Source organism: Plectropomus leopardus, chromosome 9 (genome assembly GCF_008729295.1).
Source record: "Plectropomus leopardus isolate mb chromosome 9, YSFRI_Pleo_2.0, whole genome shotgun sequence".
Lineage (NCBI taxonomy): Eukaryota > Metazoa > Chordata > Actinopteri > Perciformes > Serranidae > Plectropomus > Plectropomus leopardus.
In genome coordinates, this window is record NC_056471.1 from 19,984,883 (window position 1) to 20,005,210 (window position 20,328).

The 20,328-nt window shown below is 39.9% G+C and overlaps 1 protein-coding gene across 3 annotated transcripts; it reads right to left on the reverse strand.

Annotated features, from left to right (window-relative positions):
• Positions 1–431: 431 nt before the first annotated feature.
• Positions 432–19,985, reverse strand: ganabb (glucosidase II alpha subunit b). 3 transcript variants are annotated; one of them, XM_042493773.1, is made up of 25 exons: positions 19,950–19,985; positions 18,005–18,106; positions 17,418–17,526; positions 16,876–17,003; positions 15,117–15,296; positions 14,884–14,949; positions 12,211–12,268; positions 12,003–12,084; positions 11,774–11,870; positions 11,483–11,663; positions 11,209–11,362; positions 10,537–10,772; positions 10,293–10,419; positions 10,070–10,149; positions 8,960–9,100; positions 8,358–8,454; positions 8,155–8,256; positions 6,988–7,231; positions 6,326–6,390; positions 5,369–5,445; positions 5,137–5,211; positions 4,532–4,645; positions 4,331–4,440; positions 3,731–3,831; positions 432–3,189 (listed from the first exon to the last, which is right to left on the reverse strand). In XM_042493773.1, exons 1-25 carry the CDS (start codon positions 19,967–19,969, stop codon positions 3,080–3,082), a joined length of 2,856 nt encoding a protein of 951 aa, XP_042349707.1. In that variant the 5' UTR covers positions 19,970–19,985; the 3' UTR covers positions 432–3,079. The 3 variants fall into 3 exon arrangements, with proteins under 3 accessions (XP_042349707.1, XP_042349708.1, XP_042349709.1); XM_042493774.1 differs by lacking the exon at positions 19,950–19,985 and adding an exon at positions 19,691–19,857; XM_042493775.1 differs by lacking the exon at positions 14,884–14,949.
• Between the last annotated feature and the right edge of the window lie 343 nt (positions 19,986–20,328).

Here is a 20,328-nt window from a genome sequence, read left to right on the forward strand (position 1 = left end):
GTGGAATAATAATAAGTAGGTGTTACTATAACTATGATATAAATATTAATAAAAAGCACCAATGATCAACAATTAAAATAAAAAGTCCAAGTCAAATGTTCTGTAATTTGTAAGCTCTACAAATAACGGTTAGGGACTGATTGTTATTTATGAGGGGGGAGAGGGTGTCAAAAAAAATTTTAAGCTGTGGGGAGCAATTAATACTTTATATTTTGGCTTAGGTGAGGGGCATTTAAGTTTAAATGGCTGTATTTGTATTTATTTTACTGCCAATTTTTAAAGAAAACATGCTGTGTTTTAGGTTTTTAGCCAACAGGCCTTAACAAATATGCATGCAAGTATTTTTTTTAAAAAAAAAAAACCAGCAACTGATGTTTCATTAAATTATGCAAATGTAATTGATTAAAAAAATAATATAAACACCAGACATCTTTAACATTTGGTCAACTTTATTTTCACTTGGTCTTATCTTTTTGAGTACATCTGACAACTTTGATTGACAGTCAATTCCTTCACTTCCATTTCCATCAATTCAAGCCATCACCAACAAAATTGCAGCAACATGTAAATTAATGATCATAAAAACAATCAAGGAGACAAACTCATAGAACAACAAAACCCCTAAAAAAGGTCCAATGATTTGACAAGACGGGACACGAACCAGAGAGTCTCCAGAGAGTCACTTGAACATGTATGACTTCCCAGTGTACATTTAGGGTTGATTTTTGTTTAAATCACAAGGATTTAAATGAACATTTGCTCGTGAAAGACCTTTCAAGCATTAAAAATGACCCGTTCATTAAGATCCAAATGACACACTGGAGATCCTGGACGGTCCCGACATCTAGTAACACATGAAAATCTAAACAACTTTTAAGTTCTCACTCTTCCTCAAGTGCATTAAAAATAATCTAGTAAACAACGCTGGGAAAAGAAGCTGATAAAACAAAGAAACTACGTCAACAGGATGATCCGCAAACACCAGTGGTTCAGTCCCCTGAAGTGATTCCCACTGCAGAGTTTGTTCAAAAGAAAAAGCCGAAAACCTCTCTGTGCAGCAGCTGAACGACCTGATCGCTTCCACGGTGAAGCGATGATAAGGAATCATTTCCACACACACAAATTCTCCATTGATAAGCTCAGAGAAAACAAGAATGAACTGGACACGATTGGGAAGAGAGATGAGTGGGTTTTTTTTTATTTTTACCATTTTTTGCCTAGATTTTTTGAGGTGGGGTTGTATGAGGTACTGATCCATGTAGGTTGGCACACCCCCAGATTTAAGGAATATGGATCTTTTTTGTGTTTGTTTTTTTAATCACTTATGTATATTTTTATGTATTTTTTATGTAATGTGCTTAAGTAAGAAAAGTTCAATAAAATATTAATGAAAAAAAAAGAAAGAAAAAGCAGGCCAGAGTATCACCTCAACGCTAAGCAATGTACTGCTGTGGAGTGGCTTAGCAGTGAAACATATTTTAGCCACCTAGAAAAAAAAAAATCATTATCAGTTTAAGTGTACGCTACATTTTCACCTCTAAACCCTCCATTGATACCAACTCAGTTTACCTCACTGGACACAGGAGTTACTGCTCTGCCTCGATCAGTTAATTTGTTTGTACTATTGTGTGATTTTGGTGATTTAAAAGGTTAGTTCAGAATCACCAAAGTCACAAAATTACACAAGCTAACAAACTGATGGAAGCAGCAGCAGAGCAGCAGCTCCTGTGTTCAGTGAGGTAAAATTACTGCTTTTCTCAGTGGACTCTGGTGACTTTGTAAGAGCGCAAATGCAACGGCTTCAGTTCCCCGTTGGAAAGGCCATCTGATGGCAAACAATGAAAATGTTCTAAATATAATTTAAACTGTTACTGAATTTTTAGGGGGATAAAATTAGGGATGAGTCGCTGTTTTGGCGTCTGTGAGAGTTTTTGGGACCATTAAACGGCTTTGGTGTCGGGTGTTTGCAGCTGCTGCTGAGTTAGCTCGTGCCGCAAAGACGGTGAACTGACTTTAACCTGAATTGCAAACAGCAGCGACAAAAATTTTGGTGGTTTTTCTTATGTTTACTTTTAATTTACGGTTCATTAGGCTAACTGAAGCCTGACTGTTGAATAAATGAAATTCAAATTGCATGTTTTTTCACTGGCCGGCCAATTTACATTCCATTATTTTTGTGAGTATAATAATATAATGTGAGTACTTAAATGAGATTCCCTTAAAAAGCCCAACCCTAGCTAAAATATGTTTTGCTACCACTGTTCACAGCAGTACATTGCTTAGCTGACTACAGATAAGAACCTCAGTCAACCCACCTTCAAAATATCAGAACTATCCCATTAAGTGTAGAGCCACACAGCTGACTGTTGGCCTGCCCAAAATATATGAAATGTGGCACGAGTAAAGAAAGCCGAGCTCTGCACTGATTCAATTCTCGGCTTCAGAGAGCGCTGGAATGATTTTTGGAGGAGCATCAAGTCAGACACACATAAGAGGGAATCACCAGCAGGTGGAGCATGTGCTTTAAGTGCGAACCTTCATTTTAAAATGGCAAATGATCCTCCAGAGCAGTGATCTTTCTACTGAGGCAGACTGGATGGATAAACCAAGTGGACAAAAAAAAAAAAAGAGTGCCTGAATGTTTTCCTTTCTTTACCCCAAAGATTCATTTCAAAGATGATTTTTCTCAATTGTTATCTATTTGAAAAAATGTGACAAACAGAATTATCTATCTAGTAGTAGCCTCTTTTTGTTAGGTTTACAGCATGATTGAACACAAGAGGGACGTGGCAGAGACATTACATGGCTCAGTTCAACTGACAGATCTACATGAGTTAATGTGTGTGTCTGTCTGTGTGTGTGTGTGCGTGTGGGTGAAGGGATGAAAACTGTTTGTGTTTAATGTGTTCTGTGTGAATGTCCTTTATTTTCCATGATGGCTATCCTGTCGTCTTGCTGTAGTAAGTCATGGGCATCAGCGCCTTGTGTCTGTTCCCTCCTCTCTCTCTCTGTCTCTCTCCTCATGTTTAGTCTAATTCAGTCAATTTCTCGGCCTGCTCCTCCTCCTCGGTCTCCATGGTTACTGAAGCATCACGTTCCAGTCCACCCCTGCGTTCATGCCGGGCTTGCGGAGCGTCAACACCGACATGGAGGCATCAAAGTCAAACTCTAGCTGGCTCTCCTGACCATCTGCAAAACAGAAAAAAGAGGCTGTTTTAGAAAAAGAAGACCTTCTGGAGAAAAAAAATCTCATTGTAATCAATCTTAAAAGGGACATTTCACCCCAAAATCTTAAACACATATTACTCTAACCTGTAGTGCTATTTATAAAGCCAGATTGTTTTGGTGTTTTGCCGAGTGTTGAAGATTTTGGCTTTAGAGATGTCTGCTTTCTCTTTGATATAAAGGAACGAGACGGCACTCAGCTTGTGGCGCTCAAAGCACCAAAAAAAGACATTTAAAAAAATGACTCAACAGCAATGTCTCTTTCCAGAAATCATGACCCGGTTACTTAAAGAAAGATGTCACAGACCATGTTGTGAGCAGTTTCATGCAGGAATTATTTTCTCTCGACCGAATTTTAAAACTCAACAACTCTTAGAAAACAAAATGGTATAAAACCTTTTCCTCGTGTAAAGAAGCTGGAGGCATTTCAACAGATTTAGTAGCATACAGTGTATAACTTTAAATGCATTAAACAAGTGACAGAAAGGCTGTTTATGGCACTCACCAGCAGTCTTAAGGGTAACCTTACTGGGCTTACTGGCCCCCAGTATGACAATGCGTTCAATCCAGGAGCGGGTGGTAAACTGGCCATCTGGAGCCAGATCACTGTGGACCAGCAGAGACATGGATTTAATACTTCAGCACAGAGGTTTTACAATCGAAAATTAGAAAGTAACCCCCATAATACAGATCAGAAATGTTTGAATTATTTTATGTTTGTAAATAGGGGTCGACTGATATTGTCGGTTATTAGTAGTTAATGAGACTACTGACCGATATTTGGAACAGATATGCATTTACGATAAACATGAAAAGATTTCTGTCAATATTTACAATTTGAAATATAACAAACTCCAACACAAAACTTTGTTTAAATGCCTTTAGAAAACCTTTTTTTTATGAAGATAGTGAAAATTTTAATAAAAAATTAATAAATAACCCCGATACAGATAATCAGCAAAATGCCAAGTATAGACGCTGATAATCGGCCAGGTCGATAATCTGTCGACCCCTTCTTGTGTCACAATGAAGATCTTAACTAAATATATCTAAGAGCCCATTTGAAGGTAGATTTTCGCTGAAAGAAGCATTATTGATCACTCACACAGAAGAAAGGACATTGTTGGCGAAGGCGAGCCTCCTGTGAATGAATTCCTTCTTTTCATAGTTGAAGGTGTGGCCATCGTCTATGTAGAGCTCACCCTCTGCAGTTCTCTGTCAGACAAAAGGTCAAGAATATGAAAATGCAGCCTGTCAAAATGTCAGCGTCCAGCAGCTGTCATCACGGTGTGTGCCACTGAGTTACCTGGGGGTTAAGAGCCACATATAAGGTGTAGGGATCGTGCATCATGCAGGTGGAGGACCTGCGAACTCGATTCTTCCTGGGAATAATGGAGCCGCCACGCTGGAACACAGGAATCTGAGAAGGAGAAAGAAAGCTTAACATCAACCCTATAAAACCTGGTGCAACCTCTCTTTTCTTGTGCTGCTTTCAGATACCTTTCACAAGTTATTTAAACCTTTGAACCCTGAGCAGATTGTTGCAATTTCTTTCAAAAAACATGGTAAAAAAGGGCACTGAGAAACTTGATAAAAATGTTTTACAAATTGCAAGAAATTATTAGATTTAGAAAAAATTATCATAATTACATTTTTAAAATTATGTTACAAAATTATTGTAAATTTAAAATTTTTCAGGCTTGGAAACTTTCACTCTTTTTTTTTTTTTAATATTTTTTTCTTATACTTTTTACTAATTTCTTGCAAATTTGTGGGTCATTTTTTCTTTTGTTGCTAACTGCCTTCTTGTTTTTGACAGAAATCAGGGCAAATTTCTTAGGGAAAATAGGAAAATAATAACTATTAAAAGATGTGGAGGGCCTTAAAATGTAGAAATTGTGTGTGCCTTACAGAGCTTATGGTGACGGGGATGTAAAGGTTCTGGGCTCCGTTGTGCTTCTGGAAGGTGAAGACGTCAAACCAAACCTGAGGAACACACACAAGTTAAAACGACGACGCCTGAATGAAAATCACCTTTTTCAAACAGAAACAGTAATGATCACAGCAGATGTTTAGCCTGAAAACACCAGTAAGAGTCAGTATCTGTAAGATCTGTTAAAGCCTGCGTGTGTCTTCCTCTCACCTCGTCTTTGCCAGGCAGGTAGGCGGTGACTCCCCGAGCTCCCTCCTCAGTAACTGGGTGCACCAGCAAGTCTCTTCCTGCAGCAGAGTTAAGTAACGTCAGTGGAGCCGATCAGCATTTAAAATCATGTCTAACTGTAACAACTGATATAAAGTTTTCATGCTACTGTAGTTTGTCCTCTTGTGCTAGAGCTGCAAACTATAAGGAAAATATGGGATCATGTTAAATATTGCAATAATGATATTTCTTGCCATAAAAAAAACATTTTAAAAGGTTCTCAGTTCTGCCTTTCTGCAGCTGATTTTAGTATATGGCTAAAATACAACAAATGGGTTGCTGAAAAGTAAATAAAAAGGACATTATTTCCATCATTTTTTGATTGAAATAATTAAACTGATCACAAAAGGCGCAGATAAGAAAGAAAAAAAGACTGTTTGTGTATTTTAAAGTGCATTTTTCAACTAAGTCAATAAATCCATCAGTGCAATATCAGGCTTTTAAAATGTGTTGTGTGTTAATGTGTTTATCACATAAGCTGACATTGCAATAATGATAAAAAAGATAACATATGTAGCTGCCCTATCTTGTACCTTGGCTGTTTGCATGCTAAACAGAAGTTATCTACACCAAACACGTTATCTAGTGTAAATAGTATGCACTTTCCTTAATTAATTATTGCTAAAAATAACAATTTAATCGATTCATCATTTGACAAAAACATAAAAACTGCACAGCCTATAGATTGATCAATTAAATTTCCCATGCTTGATTAAATTCTTAACTACCAATTAATTTATAAATTAATTGTTATCATTTCTAATGCTATCCTTTTATTACAACAACAACCACCAATTCAGACAACTGAGCTGCACACACACACACACACACACACACACACACACACACACATTTCATTGAGTCAAAAAAACATTAAAGTTTTGGTATTTTCAGTCTCACCGATCAAGAACTCGTCATCCACAGCAAACGTAGCAGGATCCTGAGGATACTCCACCCACAGCGGTCTGAAACAGAGAAACACACAGGTGAGTAGAAATGACTAAATTTCAAAATAACATCATCTGCATCAAAGCAAATTACTAAAATCTGCAGTAAACTCAAGACAAGGTATTTTGTGCAGAGGGATAATTATTGCATTGTTGTGATTCAGAGTAGGGGACACATTTTGTTTTGCATTTCCATTTCTCTGTATTATGTACACAATGCACACCTCTGCTCTGAAATACACTGCAGTAAAAGTGCGATTACATGACATATTAATATACTGGTATTAACGCTCTGCTGACACTGTGGGTAGTCGAGCACAAAGTTATCAGCAAGACGCATTATGTTATTTCCCAAATGATGTTTGCACAAGGTTTGAATCATTACGTTTTGTACATAAATAATAAATTGAAACCTTAGGATCTGCTGGAGAATGCTTTATTATTTTCTGTCAGGAAGTAGTTTGGTTGTGTTTTTGCTACTTAAAAAAGCCGCATTGATCTGATCTGTAGTTGGACACCACAGAAAAGCAGGTACTGATATCTGTGTTTTTTAACCATAGAAAGAGGACATGAAAGAGACACAAACATAAACAATGCTTCCCGCTCCACCCTCACCTCATGATGGGCTCTCCAGTGCGGTGTGCGTGGTAGAACTGGTGGTACCAGTAAGGCAGGAGGGTGTAGCGCTGACGCACTGCTTCCCGAATCAGCGCAGTGTTTTCCGGACCGAACAGCCAGGGCTCACGGCGGGGAGTGTCCAGGTGGGCATGAGCCCTGAAGAACGGTTGATACGCCCCCGTCTGGTACCAACGCACCAGGAGCTCGGTGCTCGGAGACTTGAAGAAACCACCAACGTCAGCTATAAGACAGAGTGCGGTCAGAGTTAGTGTCACATCCAGGCTGTTCAAAGGATGATATAAATGAAACAAAAAGACCAGACACAACAACGCCCAAAGAGCATTTATTTTTGGAGTGTATGGCTGGAGGAAGACAGGAATAAGTGTGTGCTTTTCTTGTACTAAATCATCTTTATTAAATGTAGATGCAATGAAATAAATCACCTGCCATATTCACAAAGGATCTTATCTGTCCACTAGGAGTCCTCCTAAATGACAATGAAAGTGCCTAAATAAGTTTCCTCTTCGGAGCTTTTAAAGAAGCTGCTGAGAGCAACTTTTCTTAATATCTAAAGACAACTTCTGAACCAGGAAAAGAGCAGGATTTACCACATTTCTGTGGATGACTTCATGTGTCTTGGGTGAACTTACTCCCTATGTCCCACAGTGACTGATGTTTGATCGAGACCGGTTTGTGCCACTGGAATAAATTAATCATCAATACACAGCAGTGTGAGGAGCTATTTATTTTTAGATACGCAGATTAGATACTAGGGTTCCCCTTTAAAGTGGGAGATTTGAATCAGCAGTCTGAGATCCTTCAGTCAACTTCGATTGCTTCAAGTTGAGCAGTCAGGGTTTTTTTTGGGGCTGTTCAGTGTGCTTTGCAGTGTTATTCTGGGGACGTTTTGGTGTCCAGATTTTGCTACAGAGTGAGTGCTCTTGACTGTCTCCATACTCTTTTGAACAAGCAGCAGCTGCTTACATGCAGGCAGCAGCACAGAGAGAGAGACTGCTCCTCTACTTAGAAGTAGTGAGATTACAGCTCACAGCGAGTTAATACGCTGCAGTCTCTAGCTTTTGTTTGATATCTAGTGTCTACTGTTTTTACCAAAGAGACAAACTATCAGTGCAACAGCAGACTACAAAGCTTAAAAACCCTCACCGCCACAGAAAGAGATTCCAACCAGGCCCAGACTCAGACACATGGGGATAGAGATCTTCAGGTGGTCCCACTCAGCAGCGTTATCTCCAGTCCACACAGCGCCTACAGACACAAACACACTTCAACACACGTCCTCTGCTAACAAAGGCAACACAAAAGGTTTGTAGCAGGTGAAATTCATGTAAAATCATTTAAGGTCTTACCGTAGCGCTGTGACCCGGCAAAGAAGGCTCTGGTCAGAACAAATGGTCGCTCAACGCCCCCTGACCTCTGGATCTGACCCTCTGCTGTGGCCATTTGCTGCAGGTTGTGCAGAGGATAATCAGTGGAGCAGAGGCGGTACTATTACCCACATCATCTAGTTTTCAAAGCATTTTTTGGTTCTCTTTAAAAGGGATTTTTCATTTGTTAGCATACTCATATCAGTGAGGATATTTCAAAATCATAATGTCACACATTTAATTCCTGCTGCTGCTGAAAAATTAATGTCAATAAGAATTATAGATACATGTTCATCTATCCACAGCAGCCCACAACTAATAGCTATAGGTAATATTATTTTGCAGATGCATTAATTTATGTTCAGCACTATGATCTACTGCTTTTTACATGGTACCAACATCTTTTTACATGCTTGGACAGTCATTTCCTCTGATAAATCAACTACAGCGGCATAATAGTTACATTCATGCATGAATATTCAACCAGACTGAGAAACATAAAGGGGATAAAATGCAAGGAAATTTAGTTTAAGAGAAAGTTTCAGTCTTTCACACAAAGCCACAGGCAGATCATGTTCACTCACCACATAGAAACCATAAATGTTGTGCACGTCACGGTGCTCCCAGGCTCCGTGCGTTGCATCCTTGTGCATGGTCACCTCTGGCCCGTTAAAGACTGACGGCTCATTCATGTCGTTCCATGTATAAAGGTTCTCCATAGACCCCTGGAGGATGGACAGAGGTTGTGGACGTTAAGTCTCCAGGCCAGAATGATCATATTGTAGAAAAAGTGCAATTTTAAAGAAACAAAGATTTCAGTCCTGGTTTGGTGACACCAGGAGTTACTGGTGGTGATGTGGTTTAATGCTACACAGTTCTGAGGCATCTGATTTTGCATTGTACACCTCATGAGTCTGCAGACAGCAGGGCACAGTGCAAAGGGTTGATTACCTCACTCAGATGGAGGTGTGCAGCCTGTCGCTTGTAGCACCTTCTTCTTTCATAACTCTCTACAATATTTTAAACTGATATGCTGCCATAAAGATGCATTTCTAATGAACGATAGCGTTAAATTTTAAACTAACGGAAAAACACATAGTATTCCCTTTGAATACTCATGATAACAGCCAGCTTGTATTTCGCCAGTTAAATGCTTTTAATCTGAAGATGTTGCAGTAGGAAATGTTTGGCTTATAACTTTTCCACAAATGTCACTCTAATAATCCAGTTTATAATACTACAAATGCAAGGGCTTTCAGCAGTGGACCAGAGGCTCGATCACTGCACGCTGTGGGGGCAAAGGCTGCAAACATCCCAAGCACAGAAAATAAGAAGAGAATAAGAAAATATTGTTAAAAGGCAGAGTCTCAGGAAAACAATACACTGCCACACACCTCTTGCAGGTACGTGATGATTGAGAGGGATTATGTATTGCTAAAATCCTGCATAATGAAAAGAGTATGCTAATCAAACTGGGTGCTGCAGAAAAAGCGTTTGTGATAATTAAAGGTTTGGTTAATAGATCTGGTGTCATGCTTTGTTGATATGAGTGTTTTCAGCTGCTGTCCTTTCTTAGACAGCTGGCACCTAGAAACAGCCTACATGATAAATCTTAAGTATTTTACTTGCAATTGTGATAGCAGAGTTATGACTGCTTGTCTTTAGCTGAGCCACAGGGGGACAAGAGTCCTCACCTCATACTGATCGTAGGCGAACATGCTGGCCCACCAGTCCCTCATGTCTTTTCGGGTGAAGTCTGGATAGCCGGCACTACCTGAAGGACATGGTTCAAAGTACAGAGAGGAATGTGAGAGAAATTTTCACGTCAATAATCTTTGCAGACGTCACTACAAATGTCATGTTTTTGAGTGAAGATCATAAAGTAATGTTACAGATGTTGAGTTGTCAGTCTCTTACCAGGCCAGCACCAGCCCTCATAGTCTCCTCCATCTTTATTCTTGATATAGAAACCCCGACTGCGGATTTCATTATGGATCTTGTAGTTGCTGTCTACTTTGATATGAGGGTCTACAATGGCCACCATCTATGGTAAAACAAAGACTATTCAGTGGAAAGCTTTGAAAGTTTAAGTACTGTCAAGAAGACGCCTGCAGGTAATTTACTGAGGTTTCAGAAGGTTAGGTTAGGTTGTCGCATGTACCTTGCGCTTCTTGTCCACGAGACCCTGCAGCATTTCCTTTGGTGTTGCAAACTTGTGTGGATCCCAGGTGAAGTAGCGTTTGCCATCGGTGTGCTCAATGTCGAGCCAGATATAGTCATAGGGGATGTCGTGCTCATCAAAGCCTGCATCCACTGACTGCACGTCTTCCTGATCATTGTAGTTCCAGCGGCACTGGTGATATCCCACAGCAGCCAGGGGAGGGAAGGACTGGGTCCCTGGTGGACGACAAGAGAAGGAGGAGGTAAGAACATGTGAGGAGGTCAGTTGCTGATCTTGTGTGAAGGAGTAAAGGATGCTCAAACTTTATCTTGATTTTCTTTTTGAAAGATATTGGATGAAACAACAAGATGATTTTTCAAAGACTTGATAAAAACAGAGCCAGTGCCTTTGCGTTTCATGTCTGAACCATCATTCATTCAACTCTGTTTATAATTAATTATAAACTTAATTTAATTGCAACAACAAACTTTAAATTCATGAATTGTGTGTCATTAAAAGTGTCACAGCTTGAAAGTGAGAAAATATACAAGAAATAAACATATTTGTGAATATTTTTTGTGATGACAGATCGCTTAGTATTTAGCAGTAATAACCATCAACTCTTTGTGCACAACCCTGTTTGTGCAAAAGGCTGGTCATCCATCTTCCTACCTGTGAGGGAGGCGTACTGAGAGAAGACGTCCTTGGGTGTTGGTCCAAGCATAATGAAAACATCAATGATGCCGCTTTCAGAGATCCAGCGCACGTCTGTCTGTGGAGTTTCACTGGAGCCTTGAACATAATCCAGCATTTTTCCAAACACGGTCTGGAAAGAGACCAAAGTGAGTCATTGAAGCTCTGTGCTTTGGAGCAGCAGACATTCACTGCTGGCTATTTTTGACCAAAACAGCCCTGGGAACTTAAGGAGAACGAATAAGGTTCATACCTTCCCGGCTGTGTTGGAGCTGATATCCACCCACGTCTCAGCGGCATTGAGCCAGAAGATACCTGTGGTCCGCTGGGCGTTGTGGGCTAACATGACTGGGACAGCTCCGTAAAGGGCCATAGGGTTATACAGCTCGTACTGGAACACATCCAAGTTATAGAGCCGATATGGATCTCCATTACTGAAACAGAAAAACAAGCACTCAGGCTTGATCCAATGCAGCGCAGGAAACACGGTCCACAATGGAAACTCCATCTTGTATGTGAAATATGACATGTTGATGACACTCACTCTGTTGTTTTGAGTCTGAGGGTGTCTGCGTGTTCTGGGATGCCATAGACGTGCTCCACACCCGGCAACGAAAAGTCTAAACTAATAGCAGAAGGACCTGTGAGGCGAGAGCAATTATTAGTGAGAGGAGATGTAATCATCATTTACACACAAGACTTATTTCAAATATAACACCAAACGCTATTATGAGAAGGGTAATTAGCTAACTGAAAATATATGCGGAGCTTACCATTAGGTTTGCTGTCTGAATGCGATTTAAAAGTTTCCTCCCACATCCCGTCTTCATCTTTCTCTTCCTCTTCTTTAGTTGTCTGGTAGTCAAACGAGAAGGAAAGTAACATCATTGACGAGAAAAGACATATAGACTGAGATATAGCACAGATGTGGTGTGCTTAAAATAAATAGAGGAAATTAAAGTGTATTTTAGTATGTGGTACCTCGGCCTGGTTTGCTGGGTCAGCCTCCTCTTTCTTCTCAGCCTCCGGGTCTGCCTGACTGCTCCGTGGCACAAAGAGTGGACGGAGGAAGGGATATGGAAACAAGAAAGATGTGTCACTTTGGCAGAGTCATGCCATCTTGAAATGAGTAGCAATATATGGGAGTATAAACTATAATAAAAAGGAAAAGGACATACAGACAGGGAGGTTGGTGAATACTCCCTGACACCACAGTGATGACAACTAACAGATACTCTACAAGGTCTTGACTGACCTAACGTTAATGACAAAGGGGACTGAGCAACTCCCTACCTTGTGGCTATTTCAAGCTTGGCATTATGGGACAGGACCTCAAGAGGCCACTGACTGTGACACCCACAAGGCTCCTTACAGAACCAGCAGGTACCCAGTGGGCTCCCAGTAGAACATGGTGTGATTGAGGCCATGGTATTACACCAAAATTGTCAAATAAGATATTCACACACAGTTGTGGAGGTGCATGATCTGCAGCACTTGCAAGAGGCAGTGGTGCCAAAATGCGTCTTAAAAGCCAGTTATGCCATTTTCACATTGCAGCGTAAAAACAAGGCTCTTCCCCTACACCCGGTACCTATATTACCCATAATGCAACCCAGCCACCAACAGTTCAGTTAAAAATTCTGTTTTTTATGCTAGTAGCAGGTAATGTTTGCCTGAAATCAGAAACAATTGTCATCTCATTAACACTCCTTTTCCATCTTCAGCTTGACTTTAAGTTCAGTGTAATCAGTCGGCGTGGGGAAGGGGATTTCATTTTCCTCTAACCAATTGCTAGACGTTATCCGCCTGAATCTAATGTAATTTGAAGTCCACGTTGATGCTTGCCAATATAACTGTTTTGCTGGGGGTTTTAAGAGTGGAGAGAAATGAAGTAAAAATAAAAAAAGATGTCGGGCAATATTGAGAAGACATGTCGACTTCAAAACAGCCTTGATAGCAGCATCTATCAGTGTTGTCACAATAGAGGAATTTCTAACTCTGGTACAATACCATGAAAGATACATATTTGATCCCATTGTCGATACCACAGGAGAAAAATTGACATTGAGGGCATGCAATTTTAAAATTTTGTTAAAAGATAAATATAAGGCTACATGATGACGACTTTTCTTTTCTTGTTTGGTAGCAGAGAACAGCAGAAGGACTGTAGTTAATATTACCAATAAGCCAGAGCAAAAAGTGCAGCTTGTGCTGGTGTATTGATACTGAGGAAAATGAAACTGTTGCCATTATTCTGAATCTATACGTGCTGATAAATCAATAGTTTTGAAAACAATAGCCACCATCTTGTCTATAGTGGTCACCATTGTTGTTACTGGTTAACGCATCGCTCTGCAACAGTTTGCCATCATGTTAGTTTTACCGCTACATTCACTGGTACGGTGGATTGTCAATCAAGACACTGATTCATGTAACGATGCATCAGAGGAGTCGGTCAACTCGGTGGAGTGAGGGGATTAAATGATCTGGACCCATTAAAGGCTGATGCAGCCCTGAGCCTCTGACCTTCAGCAGAGATGAGGAGGCGGCTACAGAGGCTATTTTTCAGACTTTGCACAGCTCCCTCTGGAGCGACACAATGCTTTACATACGCAGTAATACTCCTAGTACTTAGCAGTAACTTCCACTTACTTATTACATAGTAGAAGTTTTCAGTTCAATATGATGATGACTTGTTATTTTACAGTCACACTCGGTAACCTCAGCTCATTAATTTAGCCTCTATCTTAAATTGCAGCCACGCTGCACACATTATTGCAGGACTGTCACACCAAAAACACAACAATGATGAGGGCGCCAACCGAAGCTGTTTTCCCGCAGTAATGAGGAAATGGCTTTATAGCTGTAAAGCAGCACGGTCCCAGAAAAATCAGCAGAAAATGTCCCACTTTAGAAAACTCTAACCCCTGAAACTGAGGTTTAACCACAAAGAAAGAAGTTGCTGTTGGGTTTGGGAGCTGGGCTGCAGCACCTGCAAATAAGACACTAACTACCTGGCGGGACTCAGACTACGTGTGTGTGACAACAGAAAAGCTTTCTGTGCTGTCTAAACCGGCTCAAACCCGCTGCCACTAGTGTTATATTTCATCTATCGCAGTTAGCTGTCACCATGAGCTAGGCAAGCGTGAAAACTAGTTTCATTCAACGTAACTGGAAACACAGTCAGTCATGCAGCTGCAATGTTAGATCTGCTGGAGCGACATTCTAGTCTACGTGGACGATTTCATTAATCGGACAAGACGGTGAAAGTACTGGCTGGCACAGCAGAATCTACATCATTCAGGTGAATGTGGTTTTTTTTTAAGATCAGGATGATTTTTTCTTTGTTTCATGAAATAAGACAAAAAAAATCAGAATCTTAAGAGGTGTTTCTTTTAGTTTCAATTTAAAGATCCTTCATAAATATGAGGATGGTAACAGGGGGCTGGCCTGAGATCCTGGATCAAATTAAACACCGACATGCACACACTCACCCACACTCCTCTCTCTCTCTCTCTCTCTCTCTCTCTCAGTCACATTTATTGGAGGGTAAACACTGCACTTGGTGTGATGGGGGTCCCTATGGTTTTGTCACTATTGGCAGCATTAGCACAAGGAACAGAATACACACTCACAAATCTTAAGGGTCTTTACCTAGAGAATACCCTCTTGATATTATCCCACACGCTAGCCACTGTGCTAGTTACTTTATAGGAGAAACTAGGATGATAGGGAGAAGAGGACAGAACAACGAGTCAGAGACAATACTCAAAAAACAAACCATTTCATGGGAACAAAAATAGAAATCATCCACTGAGTGAGGACGTGGATTAAAAGAGAGGGCTGGCATTTTGTCAACGTGTGTGTTTGCATGCGTGGTTTCTCACGTGTCCTTGCGCATCCTCAGGTGCTCAAATGCCAGCAGGCCGCGCGAGTTCAGCGACATCAGCACGTCGCGCCCTTCCATGATGTCCAATCGGAAGGGCCGGACGCTGACGATGACCCTCTGAGACTCCGCCCCCAGGGACAGCACCACCCCGTTCTCGTCCTGAGACAAGAGAGACAGGCTGAGGCAGAGAGAGAGGGAGAGAAGGAGGTGAAGTTAAAGAGAGGATTTGGTTTAGAAAAAGAAAAGCGAGGACAAATTAGAACGGTTATCATGTATTCAGTGTCCATCTAAATGCTTCACATTTGTCTCATTAAGTCCTTGTAAGAAAACTAAACCAATGCCAGAGGGCTACATATGAAAAAAGGCTCTTTTGTAAGTGGGCTTTATCACGTCACTGGAAGAATTTTAATTGAATTAAGCAGCATGGGTACAAGCCTCAAACTGAAGAAAAACACAGCAATCTTTTTGTTTTCATTAAATATTTAAAATCTGATAAAATGCTTTTTTAAATATCTTTTTTTTTTTTTTTTTTTATTTTATTCATTAGGCGTTACCTAATTCAGAAACACCCATGAGTCATTTCTTTGGCAGCTCTAATTTACTTACTTAACCAGTCCTTTTCACAGCAGACAGTTTGAAAAGTTTAGGTGTTACTAATAACATTAATGACCGCTCTGTTCAATTCACAAGTCCCAGTAAGCCATGACATTGAGCAATTTACATACACAAAATAGTCCAGTTTTTGCCCTTATTGCGAAAAAGGCAATAATTCTACAACGCTGTGAACACCGCTAATGAAAATAAAAATTCCACCAATATACTAGTTTAAAGCAGCCGTGCAAACTCTGATTAACGTGCCCGAACATCTCGTTTATCACATCAAAATATACAAAAGTGGAACCGCTGGAGCTGCTTGTCATTTTGCTTTCTTGCAACAAAAAGGATTTTTTTTTCCAAGTTGCCCATCAGTGGCGGACGTGTTACACACTGACTCCCCTTTTTATTCCTTTAATCACCTTCTTGAAAAGGTTGGAGTTGCAATATTTGCACATCTCCAAAAACCTGCTAATATCCAAGCTTTTCATGTTGTTGAGAAGTAGGTGTGTTTCTGCTCCCATCCAGAAATTTGGCCTTTACTTTTGGGCATGCATATCTACCTCAGCCTTAAAAACTGCTGTCCTGTGTCAGAAAGTACGGTAAAAACCCCAAATGAGATGCATATGCTAAATGTGCTGTATACATGTCCAAATAAAAATGCGAAATTTGGAAAAAGGCCCATTTTGGAATGCCTAAACAAAATATGCTGTCTACATGACCTGCAACAATTTTAAAAAATATTGTCATATTCAGAATTACAGTAGAATTAGCGTGCATGGAAACACAGCCAGTGAGCCAACATGCACGAAACCAGGACCCCAAAACTGAAGCAGCTAAATGAACTTTAGCCATGATTGATTTTATCATTCATACCTGTGCTTCTACTATTATGACATGTCAAAATTTCTTCCATAAAACAGGCTTATATTATCATTATTTTCTCAAACGTTCACTGTTATTCTGCCTTCTTAAACAAAACATGTAGATCTATCTTTTCTAAAAGAGGGATCCTGCTGAAGCAGTTTTTTTTTAACAAAAACATAGAGGACTACAAACAGAAAGTGTTATTTTTGCCTTTTCACTTTGTTCTGCTAAATCAAAACCTCCCTCCACACATCCACCCCACGACACACAGTCAGTAACCCCCTCTGGAGACTTACGGCTCAGTTGGCGGCTCCCTGATGAGCACGTCTGGGACCTCATAGCGAGGCTTCAGAGGCTTCAGCTCGTTAATCTTCACCCTCGTTATGTTTCCCTGGAGACGGTAGAGTTCGAGCAGCAGACGCACCTGAGAAAGAGACGGGTGAGAGAGAAAAGAGTGATATACTGTACAGGAAGAGCAAAGGAGAGTACAGAATAGTATTATTATCTCAGAAACACTACAGAGGCCTGAAAATGGGTTCAGCCAAGGGCCAGTTTTTTTTTTTAGCATTACACTTAGTTTACCATATTAGGCGTTTGCTTCTGATGCCTCAGGAAGGGAAACTGGTAACTTGTGCCTTCATAATGGCATCAAGATTTCCCAATCTGGGAACAGGCTTAACATTGGGCCATATCTACAATTTTAGTCAACAGTTTATTCATTAATTCAGTTGAGGATCTTGTGATTTAAAGCACATCTACCACACGTGACGTTAAGCTGTTAGTGCCTCTTGCAGCCATAGCTTCCACGCTGAGAAACGCTCCTCTGTGTGCGATTTACCTTATTGTTGTCATTGATAAGCTGCAGCGTGAGTCTGGTGTTGGTCAGCTCCATGGTCTCCAGCAGGGCTCGATAGGGAGACTCGCCAGGCTTCAACGCTCGCTGACGCCTGTTTAAAATTTAAAATTAAGACAGTGGACAGCGGTGATAAATCAGCACCTGAGGGCTTTTATTTTCTTTGAAGGTCCAGTGTGTAGGTTTTAGGAGGACATATTGGCAGAAATATAACATAATGTAATATGATATAATATAATATAATATAATGTGTTTTCTTTAGTGTATAATCACCTGCAAATAAGAATTGTTGTGTTTCTGTTACTTTGGAATGAGCTATTTATATCTAAATAGGGAGCAAGGCCTTCTCCAGAGAGATTGCGATGTTGCTCTGCCATGTTTCTACTGTAGCCCAAAATAGAAAAACCAAAACCTGGCTCTGGAGAGGCTTTAGAGAAACACTGATTTGTGAAGGAAAACCGGTTTATGTGTTTTTACTGGTTTTATGTACCTAGTCTGTTTGTTTTGCGGAGGAGAGGAATACAAAAGTAAATGTCTTTTTTTTTATTTTATTTTTTTTATCTTGCACTCACTTGCAGAAGGCACTCTGGTCACAGGTCTTGAAGTTGCCCCTGTCCACAGCCCATGACCCACTGACGCACACAGCCAGCCACAGCACCAAGACAGGCGCCATCCTTGAAAGAAAAACAAGGAGACAACTTTAACTTAAGATGGACACTGGCCCACAGTTAGCTGAGCAAAACGGTTCCTACAGCTTAAGTCAAGTGGGATTTTCCGACTTTCATGAAATTACATTTAAGACCAATTTCAAAGAAGCCAATACTGAAGGAAAAAAACATGTACTAACATCAATCTTAATGTTATGGCAAATGTTATTTTTTGAAATATTTTTCATAACATAAAACATAACACTTTGGTGATGGTAATGCAAGAGTCATTTGGTAAATTATTAATTTTAAATTAGCCATTATTTTGAGCATGTGCAATGAAATGTCATGCATTTTGCTGATTATCTGTATTGGAGTTTTATTTTAATATTTGCAATAAAATCAATTAATTAAAAACTGCAAAGAAAATTTCAGCATGGGAGGAACTTTTACATTGTAAAACCTCAGGGAGCTATTTTATTTACAATTTTTTAAATCTAAAAGTTCACTCGACTTTATAAAAAAGGAAGTTGCTGGGAAGTTGCTGCACATGATGTTGAAAGATTTTGTTTAAACATTTGCTAAAGGAATTTAAACAAAGTTTTGTGTTGTAGTTTGTTGTATTTTTCTAAATATTGACAGAAAGATTTTCTTTTTTATTGTAAATGCATCAACAGCTCCAAAATCGCATATCGGTCTCATTAACTACAAATAATTGGTATCAGCCCTGAAAAAAAAAAAATACTGCAGGACCCCTTTTGTAATATCATAAAAATAAAAACTTTTGATACTTAAGTACAGTAAATATTGTATACTCTAAGACTTTTACACAAGTAATATTCTAATAGGCGACTTTAACTTCCACCAAAGTCATTTTCTGATAAGAAATATGTACTGTTACTCAAGTATAGCTTTCAGGTACTTCATCCATCACTGGCAGTTACCCAAGTGGACCAGGGTTGGAAATTAACTTTTATATCCCCCTGACACAGTAGTATCTGGATTCCTAAATCTACCAGCCACTCAACAGATACTTTTTTTGGGCTTGTGAGTGACGCAAATCTAGCATACACTTGCACCTTGTACCCGCATTTGGATTGTGGCTGGTGGTAATTTCCAACCCTGAAGAGGACCCCAACCAAAGTGCAGCATGTACACAGGACAGATGTTATATACACACACGCGGACTTTGATCTGTCTGTGGTGGTAAATGTGTCTTCAAGAGAAAAGCAGCGCCTGAAAATGTCACCAGTAGCAAAAACCAATTTCCCGTTTCCTCATCCTGCTGCAGCTGCACACTGCGCATTTATTAACATCCAAAACATTATCTGAAGTCCTGTTTTTCGTGTCAGGCCTACACGTAGAGACACGTTTGGAGCCGTCACCCTCCTGTCAGAGCCGGGTGATGTGATGGGTTTGAAGTGATGCCAGGGGACAGTATTAGCTAACGTATCAGCTAATGTATGCTAAAGTTAGCTAGCATTCATTCGGATTTCCGGTAAAATACACCAGAAAACGAACACAAATTAATAATTTGACTACAATGCCCAAGTATTACACAGGCTGACTTATGGTGTGTGTATGTTTGACAGCGGTGTTGTGGTTAATTACCTCTCCGGATCAGGATATCGTGCTAACCTTGCTAAAAGCGGCACAGTCAGCCTGTCAATCCGTTAATTCAATTGAGGAGGTTTCCAGACTTTTCCACTATGATTTCCTCCTGGCGGCCGTTAAACCCCAAAACATTAACTAAAGCTCACACGTCCACTTAGTATGAACCCACAGCGATAATCTCTGGCCTCCGTCGCGCTGATAACGTATCAAATTAATGATAAAATCACGATGAAACGGCGGACCTGCTTTGTCTTACCTTTCAGTGAAGGTGGCCATCTTGGTTATAGTTCCGCTTGACTCCGCCCCTTTCACTCCGCAACAGAGATCGTTAAAAATTTTTAAAAAATCTCAACAAATTATAAAAAATTTTTTTCTCTTTAAATTCGAAAATATAAAGTAAATCAAAATATTAAATAACAATATTTAGTATTTAGAATATTTATTTATTTTTTTCTATCTTGTTGATAATAAAAAGGAGGATGTACGTGACCTTAGTTTGCATATTTATCCTCTCAGACTCGGACACGTCATCTCCAGGCTCCACTCAGTGCAGTGCACACATTTGCTCTGGATTTGTCCCACTGCAACGAAAAAGTGATGAAAACACGTGTACAATGTAATGCAATTTGAAAAAA

Excerpts from the sequence above, each read along its gene's own strand:
- ganabb (XM_042493773.1), bottom strand. The coding sequence starts at position 19,969 with ATGGCCACCTTCACTGAAAG. Across the intron at positions 9,101-10,069 it reads TCGCCTACGATCAGTATGAG|GGGTCTATGGAGAACCTTTA; the intron begins GTGAGGACTCTT and ends TCCATCCTCCAG. Across the intron at positions 4,441-4,531 it reads ATGTGGCTCTTAACCCCCAG|AGAACTGCAGAGGGTGAGCT; the intron begins GTAACTCAGTGG and ends TTTGTCTGACAG.